Raw genomic sequence first — 19,809 nt, forward strand, 5'->3', positions numbered from 1 at the left:
TTTCACTGCAGACCAATCAGACTCTCCTACAAGGTTTGCTGACACAGACAGGAAGTAGCTCACAGACTAATCAGAAAACAGTTGAGTACATCAAGAAGAAGATCAGTGAGAATCAGTCTGCAGAGAGAAGCATCAATCTGTTCCACTGTCTGAATGAACTGAATGATCATTCTCTAGTGGAGCAGATCCAACACTCCCTGAGTTCAGGAAGTCTCTCCACAGATAAACTGTCTCCTGCTCAGTGGTCAGCTCTGGTCTTCATCTTACTGTCATCAGAAAAAGATCGGGACGTGTTTCACCTGAAGAAATACTCTGCTTCAGAGGAGGCTCTTCTCAGGCTGCTGCCAGTGGTCAAAGCCTCCAACAAAGCTCTGTACATGCACACACAACTATCCAGATAAAATTGAGTTTTTCTTAATTTAGAAGAAAATATACATTGTTTGTAATTATTTTCTAATGTATTGCTGATTCCTTTTCAGACTGAGTGGCTGTAAGCTGTCAGAGATAAGCTGTGAAGCTCTGTCCTCAGTTCTCAGCTCCCAGTCCTCTAGGCTGAGAGAGCTGGACCTGAGTAACAATGAGCTGCAGGATTCAGGAGTGAAGCAGCTGTCGGCTGGACTGAAGAGTCCACACTGCAGACTGGAAACTCTCAGGTTAATGTACTGCTGATTGTGTTTGTAAAATGATAACACTCTGAACTCTTATAATTTCATTAAAAAAAAAAAAGTAAGCTCTTTTTTTCTTAATTTATCAATTATTAAATTGACTGGCTGAATATCCTTTTTAGGCTCAGTGGCTGTAACGTGTCAGAGAGAAGCTGTGAAGCTCTGTCCTCATTCCTCTTCTCCCCGTCCTCTTGTCTGAGAGAGCTTGACCTGAGTAACAACAACCTGCAGGTGTTTGACCTGAAGAAATACTCTGCTTCAGAGGAGGCTCTTCTGAGGCTGCTGCCAGTAGTTAAAGTCTCCAACAAAGCTCTGTACGTGCACACACAACTATCCAGATTAAATTGTGTTCATATTCATTCAGAAAAATAACTTTTGTTTGTGATTGTATTGCTGATTCCTCTTCAGGCTTAGTGGCTGTAACCTGTCAGAGAGAAGCTGTGAAGCTCTGTCCTCAGTTCTCAGCTCCCAGTCCTCTAGTCTGAGAGAGCTGGACCTGAGTAACAACGAGCTGCAGGATTCAGGAGTGAAGCAGCTGTCAGCTGGACTGAAGAGTCCTCACTGCAGACTGGAAACTCTCAGGTTAGTGTTCAGTTATTCTGAGATGTTATTTTCTTTGAATGTTAATTATTTAGTGAACTGACTAAACAAGATTAAAAGAGTGAATTAGGTTTAGAAGTCCTCTCTGAGAGAGCTGATCAGAAGCTTGTCAACACTGTAATGTCTTGGTTCACATGAAATTGACTTGGATATACAGTTAGGTCCAAATGTATTTGGACAATGACAACATTTTGTTATTTTGGCTCTGGATTTAAAATCAAACAATGATTATGTGCTTACTGTGCAGACTCTCCGCTTTGATATAAGAGTATTCACAGCTATGTTGAATGGACTATGCAGGAATTATAGTTGGACCCCATATTTAAGGGGACAAGTATTTGGACGAGAGGCTATGCATCTGTTTCTTTGTGTTTGCCGGCATAAGTCAGGCAGAGGTGGAAAGAGTACTAGAATATTGTACTCAAGTAAAAGTACTGTTACTTTAAAGACATGTTACTCAAGTTAAAATACATTTGCACAAATGTACTGTTGGGAATTTGTAGGTGTACAGATTCAATCATTGGCAAATTATCAAAGATGTTTTATCAATATTAATAAAGTTATGAATATGTGTATTCATAACTCCACCAAAATGACAAACAATCAAAACGGGGCACCACCTTGGAAGTCAGGGACCAATAATCAAACTGTGAAATTAGGTGGTGTTCCCTTTAAAATACAGATCTTAACTTGGTTAATCTATCTGGTATTCTTTAAAGGAACAAAAGGAAGGGTGAATCCAAGCAACGACCTGTTTAACCAGCTTATTACAATAAGTACACAAATAATCACAGACGATGGACATGTGTTGTCCGAGTCATCAGGAGCTCCCTCCCCCTTTCATGGGGGTGGAGTCCAGGCAGAGTGTGGCTTTGAGCTACATGAAGTATCCATTGCAGTGGATGAAAGTTTTGATCCACTCTTACCGTGTAGGGTTGGAAGTTTTCTTCCTCTTTAACGAGTGGAGAAGATCTGGTTTCTTCACGAAGCAAGATGTTGCAATCAGAAATTAGCTGGGGTGTCTCCTTGAAGGGTGGAGCACCTATTTCACGCAAACGGGCCAATAGAGGCTCTTGATAATTCTCAATTATGACCAGCTCTGACACCTCCCTACCGGAGTTCACTAGGCTGCTAGCCGTGGTCTCTGAGTAGACCGAAGTAACTGGAGGCACCGGGGGAGCCAAGTAGGTTCATCCAGGTCAGCTGGACCGTTGGATGTGGTAGGAGGGTCAGGCTCAGGGTCAAAGGCAGAATCACGTGATTCTTGGACGTGCGAAGGTGTCAGCATACTTAAGTGTTCCGTTGGGTCAAACCGGACACTCTTTCCGCGTCGGATAACATCATGCAGCCAACGCTCGATCTAGCGAGTGCTTAGATCATGTTTTCGGAGCCGACAGTGGCCGTTCGGAACATCAGAAGAATCATAGTCACTCAGGTGAGGACGGCTCCTCCCCTTTGGCGGTGGGGATGGAGTCTGATCAAAGCGGGATGGCGAGGTTTGTGGCTCGTACCATTTGTCAGTGGACATAACTCTGATTCTACTTGTGTTTCTCTGATGTTGCAATAAACCCCTCCCCCTTTTGGCAGGGGAGTGGTAAGAAGAAGATGAGTAAGAGTCTCTCTTCTGTAAAGGTGAGGAAGAGGGTTTTCTCCACCGAGGTAGCGGAAATGAACAAGATTGGTCTCTCTGAGGAGGAGGACGAGAAGAAGATGATGAACGGTCTATTCTCTGGTAAGAAGACAAGTGGGTTCCTCGCCGAGGTGGCGGAGAAGAAGAAAGGCGTCTCTGACTGTGAGGAGACCAAGGAGAAGGAGAATAGAACGCTGTTCTTTGCTCTGCACGCCGGAGCTGTGCCGACAGATCCTCATGGCTCTCCTCTAACCAAGAGATCTCATCACACCTGGCTTAGGCTCTCTGTCTAAGCCATGCCGTTTTGCGCTGCTCAGCTTCATAGCTGTTCTGCAGTTGTGCGAGCTGTGCTTGGAGGACAGCGTGTTGCCAATGGGCTCTGCTCTGATAGATGAGCACCAATTGACCAAGCAAGCCTTGTATGGAAGCTTTTGGCATCCAAGACGGCTGTGCAAGTAAGCTAATAGTTCCTAGAGTATCTCATCGCAGGTAGTTTCATCAAGGTTATTCCTATCCTCTACAGAGTCTAGGATGAGACAAGCGACCACATTCTGCAGGACTGTGTCGGTTGGCTCATTGGAAGCTATTGCTTCCAGCCTCTGGTAATCAAAGCAACTCATTTTACCTCTTTAGTAAACAGATTGCTACCAGGGCTAAATTCCTTTGTGGTGACAAAGAAAAACTAACTGTGAAAAAGTTGACGCAAGGAGCAGGTGAAAGGCTTAACCTGTAGTTCCTTTAGTTTTAAGTGCTGACTGCTAATTAAGCTAATTACTATGACTTAATCATGTCAGGATGTCAGAGGTCACACACCTCAGGTGAGTAATAGTTGTTACTGTCAAAAATCTGAGTGTTAGTCAAGGATTTCAAGATCAAGTAGAACGTGAAAATGTTGTTGTCTAGACAACAAAGAAACTAACCAATGTACACACTGAAAACATCACAAAACACAACTGAATGTATGCTTGGCAGGTTGCAAAAAATAAATAATTTTCAAAAAATAAGTTTCAAAGAAATTGTTTTTTTTTTTAAATTATGGACAATTATGCATAAATGTTGCAATAAAGCTGGTATTCAACGCTCACACGGGGTGTTAATGTTGCCAAAAAACACTAATTTTCAAAAATAAAATTTCTTTTTCAAAAAAATTAAGTTTAAAAATTAAAATTTATAAATTATTATGTATAATTATTGTAATAATGCTGGTATCTAACAGGCTCACACGGGGCGTCATTTGTTGGGAATTCGTAGGTGTACAGATTCCCCTGGAAGTCAGGGACCAATAATCAAACTATGAATCTCATTAGGTGGTGTTCCCTTTAAAATACAGATCTTAACTTGGTTAATCTATCTGGTATTCTTTAAAGGAACAAAAGGAAGGGTGAATCCAAGCAACGACCTGTTTAACCAGCTTATTACAATAAGTACACAAATAATCACAGACAACTGCTATTTAAAATATAGTAGAATTTATTAACTTCAAAATTATCAATTATTATTGATAATTTAATTGATTATTATTATTATTATCAATTAAAACCAATATACCCTTTTTAAACTACAACAAAACAAAGCAAAAACAAACCAGCATGTGATCTGGGTGTGTGTGTGTGTGTGTGTGTGTGTGTGTGTGAGAGAGAGAGAGTGCGAGGAGGGGGTGACGCAACCCGGGGGTTGCTCGGTCAAGCCCAGATTAGCTGTTAGCTCATTGAAGCTAGGCTATGTGTTAGCTGCACAAAAGCTATTTACCCTTAAGAGGGCGGTAGTGGGCTGTGTTGCAACACCACGTGACTAAGCTAGTCAGTTAGCTCTTAAACTAATGTGTTGCTGACAAAGAGGGGACACACTAGTTACTTCGCTATGTGCTAGCCTTGTAGCTATTCGACGTACATGACTCGCTGTTGGCCAGCTGTTCACTTGGGCTTGTGTATGTCCGTACATGTGTGTGTGTGTGTTAGTGAAAGAGGAAAGAAAACCCCTTAGAGAAAGAAAGACACTTTGAAAAACCTGATTATCTCACTCAGTACAATTACTAAAACTCTGTGAAAGGGGAGGTAGCAGGTAGCAATTACAGTTTAACAAGCTAGCTGCAATATTCAACACAACCTATCAACAATGCACCGTGATCAGAGTACATTCACAGAAATAGATTTGACTCAGCGGTCACAATCATAGATTAATTAATCACGCGCATTATTAATTACAAATCACATTAATGGCAAACAAGTGGCAGCATTAGCCTTTACACATTAATAAAACACACTATTCCTCTGCCCAGAAAACCTTAAGCCTTCTTACTGTGTGTTCAGTCCGTTCGTGTCTGTCCATAGCTTTCCACAGAAAAAACAGAACGCAATCCGGCCGCTCGTCAACGGGCGCGGAGAAAAGCTGGTCCCCAGGGCAGCGGGGACAAGCCAGAGTCGACTTTGAAGAAACAACGGTGTCCGTGTCCGATTTTCTTCTAGAGAACATCGTTGTTCTCTCTGCAGCGTTGAAACACGACGTGTGTTTCCAGGATCCCCTTAATTATATCCACTTTGTTCAGAAATGGAAGTTTTAAGCACAAGCGCTTGTGTGCTTCCTTCAGCAGCGTGAGCCACCAGTGGAAGACCGGTATTTTTGGGTGGCCAGGCTATTTATGGCTCAGGTCCCCTGACCTGGTTCCATGCTGTTTGTGGTCCCAGGAGCCAAAGGGAGATCAGAGTTCTCGGACCTGGGGCCATTTTGTGCAGTAACACTCACGTGTGACCTGCAGGCTGTCGCTGGGAAATGGGTGGTGAACCCTCTTTTCTGAGGAGAAATGGATTGGAATTTTCCATGTCTTATCTCAGGCCCATTGTCTCTGAGCACATGTTGGCCGGAAATCCTTTGTTTGAAAAAGATCATGTTTAATCCACTACTGAATGGTTCCAACAGTAGTTAAATCCAAAGTATAAAGTAGGTCAGTATAAATGTAGTCTGAGTAAACGTTACTGCGTTAAATGTTTAAAAGGTGAACAACATCATCAACATGACCCCTTAAGCTGTATGTATGGCTGATTCTGTTTTATTAATGGAGCTGGGCGCACATAAAAGAGACTCACTTCCACTCTGACAGTTAGTCATAAATTAATGTAGAAATGCTCAGCTTTTTGCATCTGTTTCACTGTCAATGAAAAGAACTACAAACAATTTCAACTTCACTGACTGGCGAGGTTCTGCAACAGAGCAAAAATAATCAGTTATTCTCACAGAATCACAAACAATGTTTTACTCTGAGGTTATGTCTCTCACCTTAAATCGGATGTCTCCCTTATTAAAACAAACATTGTTTGTAATTGTTTTCTTATGTATTGTTTATTCCTCTTCAGGCTGAGTGGCTGTGACCTGTCAGAGAGAAGCTGTGAAGCTCTGTCCTCAGTTCTCAGCTCCCAGTCCTCTAGTCTGAGAGAGCTGGACCTAAGTAACAACGACCTGCAGGATTCAGGAATGAAGCAGCTGTCGGCTGGACTGAAGAGTCCTCACTGCAGACTGGAAACTCTCAGGTTAGTGTTCAGTTATTCTGAGATGTTATTTTCTTTGTATTGTAATTATTTAGAAATTTTACTCAAGTAAAAATACTTTTGTACAAATTTAGTTAAATTCTAAATAAAAAGTAGGTCAGTATAAATGTACTCTGTGTAGGGCTGTACAGTATGAGGAAAATATGTGATATGTGATAACGTTGAATATCGCGATAAAGATATTACTTGCGATAAATAAACAGATATTAAAGTGTTTCTTACTTATGTCTTTCTGCTGGTTACAGTTGTTGGGAATTGGTAAAGGTACATATTCAATTATTGGCAATTTATCAAAGATGTTTTATCAATATTAGTAAAGTTATGAATATGTGTATTCATAACTTTACCAAATTGATAACAATCAAAACGGGTCACCACCCTGGAATGAGGGACCAATAACTGAACTGTGAGAACAGTCTCATAGGTGGTGTTCCCTTTGAAAATACAGATCTTAATTCATTTGATTAATTTATCTCATATTTATAAAGTGAACGGGAAGGGTGAAATTCAACTACTTACCTGTTCATCCAGCTGTTACTACAACAGATACAAACTAGACAAGTAGTGCCTACTACTTGGTGCACATCCGAATAACAGTAAATCTGCTGTTTGACACATCTTGAAAAGAGAGGACAACACAGCCTACAGTAAAGTGTCTCCATGATAGGAGGTGTGTGTGTGTCACAACTTGTTGCTATGGTGATTTCCGCAGTGAGGGAGTAGAGGAGGGAGGGGTGGACAGTATCTTTAATGGGTCAAACATGTCCATTTCTTTCTAGCTTTTTTCGTTCAGCTAACACAAAACATCACTGAGTGTCTTGTAAATCCGAATTCGCTAACTCAACCTAAAAATATTTTGGAAACGGCTTGCACTCCAAACTTTTAATTTAGCACAGTATGGTAACATTAAAGTTTTGAGTACACTAAACATAAAATAAATGTGTCACATGAGTGTTATCTGAATGGAAATTTATGTCAGTTTAACATAATTTTTTTAGTCATGCAACAAAAATAATTAGTGTTTTCTTAACATATAATTCTACGTTATATTAACATAATTATCAGGTTGCATAATGTGTATTTTTATGTTTATTAAACTCAAAAAGTTATGGCAGGAAAAGGCAGAGATAGTTTGAGTGCTTGGGTGTGGCCACCCAAGGGCCCCATGCGAAATAGGGGCCATTCTAAAGCCGCTGATCTTGCATCACTTTACACAAAAGGACCACTAGTGAAGTGACACACCGCAGCTTAATGGGTGAAGGAACCCTATTACTGCTTGAAGTCTAATGCTGCAATATTCCAGCTCTTATCAAATGTAACAGTCACTTAACTCATGGTTACAAATGTAAATCAGCACAACAATGACAATTACCAGGCAACAAAAATTCTAAGCAGACACTTTTAATAAATGGAATTCATAAAGTTACATTTGTATTTTGAACAAACTACAAACTTTTCAGCAAATTTTAACACAACTCTATTTACTGCCTTGCATCATGGGAATTGACCAGCCAATGAACCAATTGCATCTGACTGCAGTACGCAGATCGGGGTTGGGCTAAATGTGGGCGGAGCTAAACGTTTGACTTTTGAAAAGTACTTTCCATTTCATTTTGAGAAGAGTGAAATGCCAAATTCACAATGTTTTTAGTGTGTAAATTGAATACTTTTTAAACATTTTGTTCAACGAGAAAGTAACTGCTTGTCAAATGAACATTAAACAACTGAGTAGATATTTTTACACCAACTTGTAAGTTCAAACAACTAATAAAATGTAAACCTAATGCACAAATTCTATGCTGTCCATTGAGCTTAACAATATATGCCATTTTAACACTAAATATTAATGTTGTATCAAATTAAACATTATAACACAAATTTTATGTGTCCCTTCTATTCAAACATTTTAAGTTAGACAAACAAAGAAATGGAAGTTGTTCTCAACCTTTAAATTAAACGTTGCTTTGACTAGTTAAAAATTAATTATATGTACTAAAAAATAATACGTTGGTAAAAACACAAAACATTGTGGCAGTTTCATGTTAAAACAGCACACAATGTTTGTGTTCAGCATAACTCTAACTCTAATAACTTGTGTTGTAATTATGTGTTTTTGTTGTGTTAAGTGAACACAATATTTTCATTTTGTTGAACATGAAAGTGACCGCTTGTCATATGAACATAAAAACATTGAGTACATATTTTGACAACCTTTTTTTAAGTGCACAGTATATGTGTTGTTAGTTGGCCTTGAACTAATTATGTGATGTTGACGTTATACATTTAAGTAGAATGAACTCAAAAGTCAAAAACTGTTGACTTAACATAAAAAAATTATGTCAACCTCACATGGGATGATGTTTTGTGTCAAATGAACATAAAGTTTTTATGTTGTTTTGACAATCCTGAACATTTGTGTGGACGTAACATTAAAATTTTGTGTCATCGATGGATTGGGGTTTACAGTGTATGTCGCAACCTTTCACGATTAATATATTGCGCCAGTTGATATTGCGATGATGATAAAAAAAAACAATATATTGTGATGCCCTAACTCTTAGTAAATGTTACTGCAATACATTTTTAAAAGGTGAACAACATCATCAACATGACCCCTTAAGTTATACTTATGGCTGATTCTGTTTTACTAATGGAGCTGGGCGCTCATAAAGGAGCCTCATTTCCACTCTGACAGTTAGTCATAAATGAATGTAGAAATGCTCAGCTGTTTTGCATCTGTTTCACTGTCAATGAGAAGAACTACAAACAATTGCAACTTCACTGACTGGCGAGGTTCTGAAACAGAGCAAAATAACAATCATTCATTCTCACAGAATCACAAACACTCTGTTACGTCTCTCACCCATAAGGACCCACTGTGACACACGTGTCACACACTCTTTAAATGTTCTGGAAAGTTTCTCATTCAGCTTTATCCTTGATTTTAACTCATGAAGCCCCTAAGTGACTGATGGAACATCCTGGTAGCAGTCATGTGACAGTTTGTCAATTTGTGTTTCCATGACAACATTGCGAAGATGGCTGTGTGCATGGTCAACAGATTTGACAGAACTAGCCAATTTTTAAAAGCATTTTTTTTGTTTCTAAGGTAAGATTCTAGTCATTTAAAGTTTCTAATGCTTACATTACATACACTCAACACGTCATATATTACAATTAACCTGTTCTGTCCACATTTGTTGAACAAATTTATATAAAACACATTAGGTAAATATAATTGTGACATATTTGTCACTTTAGGTTTTTAACCATAAAAGAGTCACGGAAAACCTAATGTGACGCCTGTGTTACAATAAGAAAACTTATGATGATCAATTTAAAAAAAAATACTCTAAACGCCTGAATACATATGTGACATTTCAGTTCCCTGACACTACAGGGGATTATCTAAAAGAAAATCTCAGAAATGTGTTCTATGTGGTCTATTTAGTCTGTGGTGTGACACCCATAATTTTCCTTTAAGGGGGAATAGGTCGGGTTCTTATGGGTTAAATCTGATATCTTCCTTATTAAAACAAACATTGTTTGAAATTGTTATGTTTTGCTGATTCCTCTTCAGACTGTGTGGCTGTAACCTATCAGAGAGAAGCTGTGAAGCTCTGTCCTCAGTTCTCAGCTCCCAGTCCTCTAGTCTGAGAGAGTTGGACCTGAGCTGAACGAGCTGCAGGATTCAGCAGTGAAGCAGCTGTCGGCTGGACTGAAGAGTCCAAACTGCAGACTGGAAACTCTCAGGTTAGTGTACTGCTGATTGTGTTTGTGAAATGATGACACTCTGAACTCTTATTTACTTCGTATATTATTCACTATCTTATCCTTTTTTGGTTGAGTGGCTGTAAGCTGTCAAAGAGAAGCTGTGAAGCTTCTCCTCTAGTCTGAGAGATTCAGGATGTGTACAGGGTTTTCACTATGGCAAACTGTTTTATCATTTAATAGCTGACTGGATATATATTACATATATCCATAATTCAATTATTCCTAGTCAAAAAGAACATTTTAAATAATTACAACCTCATTCTTCCTGAGCACATTTTATCTTTTAAGTTCCTTCTGTATACAGGTAGGGAGGATGAGCTGCCTATCAGGTTTCACTTCATCAAAGTTGATTGAAACAGTTTGGTCGCCTAAAAGATCTTGTTCAGTGTTTGTTAGCACCTTGTCAACCAAAGCTAGTGTTAGCTGGTAACTAAAGGGAAAGTCTGTCGGTTTGTACATGCAGATGAATGGCGTCAGTACCCAGAGGTGACGTTTACCTGACCATAACTCTCCACAGGGTGAGGTGGAAAGAGGTGGAAAGAGTACCAGAATATTGTACTCAAGTACAGTTACTTTAAAGAAATGTTATTAAAGTAAAAGTAGTTGTGTACAAAGATTAACGACTAAAACTGTGTTCGCACAAAGACAGAGATATGCAGACATTGTGCTTTCAGTATTATAAAGTTGCATGAACCGTACGTTGATACTGTTTATTAATCTCAATTATTGTGGAACTGGACGCACATACAGGAGCCTCATGTTCACTCCCACAGTGAGATATAAGTGGATGTTGAAATGCAAACCGGACAGACAACAGCAGCTCTCCCACTGTTTCTCTGTCACTAACTGATGAACTTTGGTTCATGTTTAATGGAGGATCTGAGTGAAGGTGTATGAAGTTGATTCTGACTTTGTTTCTTCCTGCAGGACGGACCATGGTGGACTGCAGTGGTTGAGACCTGGTCTGAGGAAGTGTGAGTGTGTTTAAAGTTTGATTCATGAGAACTCAGCTGCATGTTACACTAGCTTTTAACATTTTGTTGACTGAAGTATGATGATAAATTTCTCCAGAGTTTCAGTCAGGATCTGTTTTCTGTCACTGTGCCTGGAAATATGTTAGAATTCAATCAATCAATTTAAAATCCACAAACACAACAAACTAAACAAAGTGATCCAACAGAAATAATTAATATATGTCAACAGTCTAGGCAACAGAAAGCTAACTTTGTTTCTTTTGACTGTCACTAAACTGGAGGAAGTTTAATGAACTGTATTTGCTGATTCTTGGTATGAACATTAGCTTCGGTACATCGGTCAGAATACATTTGACAGGAGCCCAGTATCAGTTTACTGAACTTTATTGTGTTAGGTTGAAGGCACAGCAATGCACAGGGCAGTTATTCACTTCAGACTAAATATGTGAACCTGAGGTTCTGCTAACAGAAATGGGAGCACAAAGTTAGTGCCTATACAATACAATCCAACAATAAGTATGCTTCACATTCTTAGGATACAATTATACATATTCATAACTAAACAAATTAACTAAGTTACTCAATTTACCTTAATATCAAACTAAAGTACTCAAAATGCCTTAATATCAAAGTATTATACATTTACAAAGGCTGCCATCATAAACCAAACACATCAACTAACACTAACACAATAAGAAGCCGTTATTGCAGTGACAATATTTTACATAGAGGCTTAATTATTTAAATTAATTTCCATTGCCTATACAGCCCCTTTACATTGGTAAACACTAGGGGTGTGACGGGACACCCAGCTAACGAGACGAGACACGACATTGGGTTCACGAGATCGAGATTTTAACACTATTTTACAGAAAACTTCAATGAAGATATAAGACTGGAAAAATCATCCTTTAGTCCAGCAAAAGTCACAAAATGAAAAGTAAACACTGAAATGTTTTGCCATAAGCTGAAATGACTGGCTTCTCTCCTGTACAACTAACAGTTACACTGTTACTTATTCCATATGTATGGTGGATAGAGAGTCTCTTCACTCAGAGATCCAAGGTTACAACATAACTAAGAGTTTTCTGGCAGTAGTTGAGACCAAATGTTTTCTACTTGAATTTGTCATTGTACAGTAGACTGAGAGAAATAAAGCTTATTTTACTATTGTTTCACATTGATTACGTTCTAAAGCACAAACAAATTACCATCAAACACTCAACAGATGATTTTTGTGAAGACAGATGCTCTTTTCTCTTCCTCTTCATTTAATTGCAGCAGTAAACAAGGAAGTGCAGTAACAGTCAAAGGTTTGGACACACTATCTCAATCAATGGTTTTAATTAATTTGTATTATTTCCTACATTGTAGATTCATATTAAAGACATCAAAACTATGGAGGAACACATTTGGAATGATACAGTAAACAAAAAGTGCTAAAACAAACCAGAATATTTTAGATTCTTCAAAGTAGCCACAGAGAGTGATAGAGTGCTGTGTCAGATGACCTGGCCTCCACAATCACCCGACCTTAAACCAATTGAGCTGGTTTGGGATGAGTTGGACCGCAATGCAGCCAACAAGTGCTTAACTCCTTCAAGACTGTTGGAAAACCATTCCTGGTGACTACCTCATGAAGCTGATTGAGAGAATGCTAAGAGTGTGCAAAGCTGTCGTCAAAGCAAAAGGTGGCTGCTTAGAAGAATCTAAAATATAAACCATATTCTCGTTTCTTTAACACTTTTTGTTTACTAAATCATCATATCAGACTGGAGCTTCTCAAGTCTCACAACATTGGAGCAAATGTGCTATTCACCATCAACTGTTGTAAAAATACCCATATTCAAACTCTACAAAGTTGATTTCTCACATAAAAAAGTCTCAAAAGTGAATTTAGTGATGAAATAGCAGACAAAATAGTTATTGGCTAAAGCTACTTTAAACATTACATTTTGCAGCTGAATTTGGCCTGTTGAATTTGAGCAACGTGAACATATATTATTTGAATTTTAAACATTACATGTTGCATCTGAATTTGTTATATTGAATTGTGTTGCGTTGAAAAAAGGCAAAAAATGCAGATACATAATTTCAATGTATAATTATTTAGTGCTAGAAATTCAATTGCTTTTTCATTTCAAAATCCGATGAAACAGATTTACTTCCATAAAGAACGCCTGGGGGATTTTCAATGCTATCAAGACTGCTGCTCTGCACTTGTGTAATAATATCACAAGACTTTTTACCTCGACGAGAAATCTCATCACGTTTAATCTGGTGAGATCTCATGGGGACAAGATCTCACACCTCTAGTAAACACTGCCCTCTAGTGGTGAAAAGATAAATTAAATTGACACGGTTGAATAGCACTGTCACTTTCCCAGACTGACTCTAAATTACCTCTATCATCAATTAAACAATGATTTCCCCGTCCAAACCAACAACATGAATACTAAGGAATACAGCCACTAATAAAGGTTATTTCTACATTATTTAAGAGGGATTACTGTATAAATTGGTCATGCACTCAGCATTATAAATCTTACCAGACCACGAGTTAGCAAAAATGAAACAAGAGTGCAAGTATATATGAAAAGGAATTAAAAAAGCTCACTTCACCAACCAAACTATGAAATGTGAATCACTCAGCCTGGTCTCACAGAATTCCGTGAAATGATCACGAACTGTTAACACCGCATTACGTGGTGGTGGCACGGCAAACAATGCCAATGTAAAGTCAAAGAGAAGATGATGTAGCATTAAGAGCGACTACGGTAGCGAGAAGTATGAAAGCTGTGAGATCAGGTTGGAATCATTATACCGCACTTACTTTATCATGAACACAAAGTCCACACCGGATTCATTAAACAGGCAATTGGAAGTGTGCACATCTCCATGAGGCTTGTCTGTCTTCCCACTAGAAGAAAAACTCCCACAATACTCTGTGGCTATGATGTTATAGTAACATTACATAGAGCCACAGCTTATTATTTATGGGCCTTTTTTACAGTTACTGATATAAGGGGAAGAGCGCTGTTGCCTTCAAGTGCTGTTTGTAAACTCATACTTCACAAGTATGACAGATACAAGTTGATGTGTTCCTTCAGTTTTCTTCTCCAGATGTTTTTAATAAATCATTGTTCAACTACAAGTCATAAACACAACATGACATAGTTGATATCTGAAAGATGTAGAATAAAGTGAGTTGAGGTGGATTTACCTTCCAGTTCCTCCTTGACTGGAGACCTGGGACCAGATGTACGACACATACCACAAATACACAGCACTTCACTTTTCCCACATTTCGTTCTGTTACGCCCTTATTCCAAAATGGGTTCAATAAATGTTTTCCTCAAAAAAAAAAAGTTTTTTTTAGATGTTTGCAAATGTATTAGCAATAAAGAACAGAAATATAATATGTACATAAGTATTCACAACCTTTGCTCAATTTGTTGTGGCACCTTTGGCAGCAATTACAGCCTCAAGTATTTTGGAATATGAAGCCACAAGCTTGGCACACCTATCTTTGGCCAATTTAGCCCATTCCTCTTTACAGAACCTCTCAAGCTCCATCAGGTTGGATGGGGAGTGTCAGTGCACAGCCATTTTCAGATCCCCTTCAGAGATGTTCAATGGGATTCAAGTTTGGGCTCTGGCTGGGCCGCTCTAGGACATTCACAGAGTTGTCCTGACGCCAGTCCTTCAATATCTCGGCTGTGTGCTTAGGGTTGTTGTCCTGTTGAAAGATGAACCGTCGCCCCAGTCTGAGGTCAAGGGCGCTCTGGAGCAGGTTTTCTTCCAGGATGTCTCTGTACATTGCTGCATTCATCTTTCCCTCAATCCTGACTAGTCTCCCAGTTCCTGCCGCTGAAAAACATCCCCACAGCATGATGCTGCCACCACCATGCTTCACTGTAAGGATGGTATTGGCCAGGTGATGAGCGGTGCCTGGTGTCCTCCAAACATAACGCTTGGCATTCACGCAAGAGTTTGATCTTTGTCTCATCAGACCAGAACATTTTGTTTCTCATGGTCTGAGAGTCTTTCAGGTGCCTTTTGGCAAACTCCAGGCAGGCTGGCATGTGCTAAGGAGGAGTGGCTTCCGTCTGGCCACTCTACCATACAGGCCTGATTGGTGGAGTGCTGCAGCGATGGTCGTCCTTCTGGAAGGTTATCCTCTCTCCACAGAGGAACCCTGGAGCTCTGTCAGAGTGACCATCGGGTTATTGGTCACCTCCCTAACTAAAGCCCTTCTCCCCCGATCACTCAGTTTAGAGGGATGGCCAGCTCTAGGAAGAGTCCATGTGGTTCCAAACTTCTTCCATTTACGGATGATGGAGGCCACTGTGCTCATTGGGACCTTTTAAAGCAGCAGACATTTTTCTGTACCCTTGCCCAGAACTGTGCCTCGAAAAAATCCTGTCTCGGAGGTCAATTCCTTCGACTTCATGCTTGTTTTTGTGGTCTGACATGCACTGTTAACTGTGGGACGTTATATAGGCAGGTGTGTGCCTTTACAAATCATGTCCAATCAACTGAATTTACCACAGGTGGACTGTAGAATATTGAGGAAAAAATTAATAAGGCTGGAATAAGGCTGTAACATAACAAAATGTGGAAAAAGTGAAGCGCTGTGAATACTTTCTGTATGTACTGTACTTTCACACATAAACTGGTATTTCTATAAACAGAAGGTGTGCACGTCACACTGACTTCAGACCAGCGTACACATGGTTTTAGAGGCAGCTGCAGGTGATCATGTGGAAATGGAAAACAGGCTGAGAGACAGAATCTTAATAATAAAACATTGTTTATTGTGATTGTGTGTTTTCAGTCTACACAGCTGTAAATCTGTCAATCACCATCAGATGTATTTATAAACTGAATGAATTGTTATAACTTGATTGTTGAAGTTAAAGTTTGTTAAACATCATTCAAAGCTGAATATTAAATTCAATTTTAAATTATTTTCTTTCAGTAATTGTCAGTAATTGTCTTGTTAATAAATCAAGTTAATAAATCAGTTAATAAATCAAGTAAGGGTTAATGCCCGACGAGGTGTCCATTGTTGGGTTTAATGAACTTCGACGTCGGACGGTTCACGCCTCGCCGTCGTCCATTAATACCTGACAATGGTAACCTCGAAGGGCATTAAACCGTTTATACCATGGTCACTTGCCAAATAACATATTTTTAAAACATAAGTTTATATTTTTAATTTGTTTTACAATTTAAATCTAAAGTTTTTCCAAACAATCAGTCTTTTTCCCTGGCTACGCCTGATGGTTAGACTAATACCTGGAACAATCCTTCCCATCCTATAAGATTCTTATGCAATGCAAACGTTATTCCCTGCTCCAGGAAATAGGAAGGACCTTAGATACGACTTGCCACCCTTAGCAACGGGAGATACTTATAGTCGGCTCAGCTCGTATTACCCTTCAGCTCAGCTACGAGCCAGAAAGCTAATGCTATGCTAGCAAGATTCAAAGTCAATAACATTGTGTACAGTTGGCAATCAGTAAAAAATATCCTGACAGTATGTTGAACAACAAGACAAGCTAGCTATCCAGCCTGTCATTTTCCCCCAAAACAATATAACGACTTTTACGAACAATTGTATCCGCAATGTGTAATGTTACTGTCGGCCGCAGCCTGAAGTAGCGACCTGAACAGTGAACGGGATGTGAGATAACGTTATTTGCTGTGAAACAAAGTCAGTTCAGAGAGGCACTAAAACTTGCTTCTTGCAGCTTAATGTGTGTTAGCGCCATCCTGTGGTGTTCCGAGGATGAGGCCAGAGGCAGTGTTGGAAATAACCGATTCACATTTCCTTTTTGTTTTAATGTAGCGCATTCATTTTGAACAGTAAACAGACAGTTTAACCAGAACTCCTTTAGTAGGTGTCCTATAACACTTTGTTATGGACACCCTGCAGCCAATCAGAATCGAGTATTCACCCAGACCTTGGTATAACTGATGATAACCTGCAGCTGTATTGTGTCTTGTTCTCTCCATCAGATGTCTGTGAACTTGAACTGGACACAAACACAGTACACAGAATACTCAAACTGTCTGACAACAACAGGAAGGTGACATATGTGAAGGAGGATCAGTCATATCCTGATCATCCAGACAGATTTGACTCCTGTCCTCAGCTGCTGTGTAGAAATGGTCTGACTGGTCGCTGTTACTGGGAGGTCGAGAGGAGAGGAGAGGTTGATATATCAGTGAGTTACAGAGGAATCAAAAGGAGAGGAGGCAGTACGGACTGTAGGTTTGGATGGAATGATCATTCCTGGAGTCTGATTTGCTCTGATTATGATGGTTACTCAGTCAGGCACAATAACAGAGAGACAGTTCTCACTTTCTCCTCTGTCTCTAACAGAGTAGCAGTGTATGTGGACTGTCCTGCTGGCACTCTGTCCTTCTACACAGTCTCCTCTGACTCACTGATCCACCTCCACACCTTCAACACCACATTCACTCAACCTCTTTATCCCGGGTTTATGGTATGGTCTTGTTCCTCAGTGTCTCTGTGTCCTCTGCAGGACTGAGAGTCTCTCCTGTGGACAGAAACACTGACTAAAGATCAGCTGCTGAAATCAAAGTTCAGTCTGTTCACCATCACACACACTCTGCACTGTGAAGCAGATCTGTCTCAGACTCAAACACTAAACATTCATTTGTCTGATTTCATCTCTTTGATTATCAACATTTAAACTGTTTAACTAGAAACACTTTATGATTCCTGTCATTAGCTGACTATCTTTACCTGAGGATACACTGTATAAAGCTGAGTGAATGTGATGTTACTTTAAGTTTTTGGTAAATCTGTGTCCATGTATACGAGCTGTACCGAGAGCTTCTCTGATATCAGATTTGTGTTGTAATAAACCTATATATTCAAGTAAGAACTGAGGCTCTGAGGCTAAGACTAAAATATTAAACTTAAAGTCTGAAACTGAGCTCTGAAAGAAACTCCTCCGAATGTCAAACAAGAGTCTTTCAGGATCCAATTCAGCATCTGTGAAAAACTAATTACAGGTTGTAAAGAGTTGGTTTGATTTGATCTGTATACAGATCCGTTTCTGTATACAAACTAAATCTTTTGTTTTCTACTCGACTGTTTTCTTCTTACAGATTTATTATTTGTTATGGCACTCCATAGCCATCGTTCTTATTCACATTTATGAATTACTTTTTAGTTGTACTTCCCTTTGTTTTATGTTACTTAGTTTTTAATATGTATTATCATGTATGTTTTTATGTAAAGCACATTATGATTCTATCTGTGAAAAGTGTTCTTTAAATAAAGCTGTGCTGAATTAATCAGAAAGCAGCAACGATTCATGAGAAAAACTTAAATTCATGTTTAACAATTTTTTTGTAATTCATCCATCATCTTTATATGTTTCTAAAAAACTGAAGTATATGTTGCCATGTTCTGCTGGCTGTACTCTGCATTGTGCTTGATTGAAGATCAAGTGCTGCATTTTGTACCATGTGTTGTGTCTTGGGTTTGTGGTGTTGTGCCCCTGGAGGCCAGGGTGAGCATATCATGCTCTCACCTATACACACCTGCAAGCTATAATCACTCTGATATTCCCTTTGTGACTTTTGTCACTACACACTGAGGAAGGCTCAAGCCGACACACAGTGTATTTTTAATGTCTTGCCCTATTTAATAAAGGCCTTTTTATTACTTTTTATAACCAACCTTGAATGCCTGGACTTGATTTTTTATGGTGGTAGAAAATTACACTAAAACATGTTAAACACTACAAAAAATGTTCATAAACCTTTTTAAGTTAACTGATTAAAATAAATAGGTAAAATAGTTGCTGATTAATGTTCTATGTGTAACCCTTTCACCATAGGCTCGTAATATGAAAAAACACTTCATATAGCAATCACAGTGTTAAACCCTTGAACTACATACTTGGTAAAATGGTGAAAGAGACATCTCAGTGTATAATAAATCTGTCTAGGGTAAACTATGACTCTCGTTTTGACTTAAAATGGCCATATTATGCTCATTTTCAGGTTTATAATTGTATTTACCCACTAAACATTGGATGTCGGCTAGACGTGTAGATCATGTCTATATTGGTTCTGTCGGTCCATGACCAATTCTGAACATCTATTCGACGTCCAAACTAGGTCCACTATTTGGACGTCCAACCATGACCCAACTTGGACGTCATATTGACGTCCAAGTTGGGTCATGACCTTTGAACTGGGTAATTTCTTTGGACGTCATTTGGACGTCTGTGACAGGTGCAGGAAATTATTAATAAAGGTAATATTTTTTTATTTACAAATTGTTGTTGTCAATATGATTAATACATATGAATACAGATTATTTATAAACAAACATGATTTATTATGTGTATGCTATTTATTTATTCAGTATGCCATGTTTTTTTTTGTTTTGTTATTTTTACATTTTCCCCTTTTTCTTTAACTGGTTTATTAGTTTTAAGTAGCCTAACCAAGTTATTTATTTATGCATATATGTATTCTTGCATTTATTTGTTTATTTATTTGAGAATTTGTGGGAAATTAGAGTTCAGAAAATAATTTAATGGTAGCCTATCCACAGTGACAGTTAAAGAAAT

At 38.8% G+C, this 19,809-nt stretch overlaps 1 protein-coding gene and 1 pseudogene across 1 annotated transcript; both read left to right on the forward strand.

Annotated features, from left to right (window-relative positions):
- Nucleotides 1-19,809, forward strand: part of LOC116048211 — a 243,840-nt pseudogene that overhangs the window by 38,365 nt on the left and 185,666 nt on the right.
- Nucleotides 937-18,542, forward strand: LOC118493717 (neoverrucotoxin subunit beta-like). Its single transcript, XM_035994526.1, has 4 exons — nt 937-1,247; nt 6,246-6,419; nt 11,139-11,185; nt 17,210-18,542. The coding sequence occupies exons 2-4, from the start codon at nt 6,364-6,366 to the stop codon at nt 17,743-17,745; spliced, it is 639 nt and encodes a 212-aa protein (XP_035850419.1). The 5' UTR covers nt 937-1,247; nt 6,246-6,363; the 3' UTR covers nt 17,746-18,542.

This window comes from Sander lucioperca, chromosome 2 (assembly GCF_008315115.2).
Source record: "Sander lucioperca isolate FBNREF2018 chromosome 2, SLUC_FBN_1.2, whole genome shotgun sequence".
Classification (NCBI taxonomy): domain Eukaryota; kingdom Metazoa; phylum Chordata; class Actinopteri; order Perciformes; family Percidae; genus Sander; species Sander lucioperca.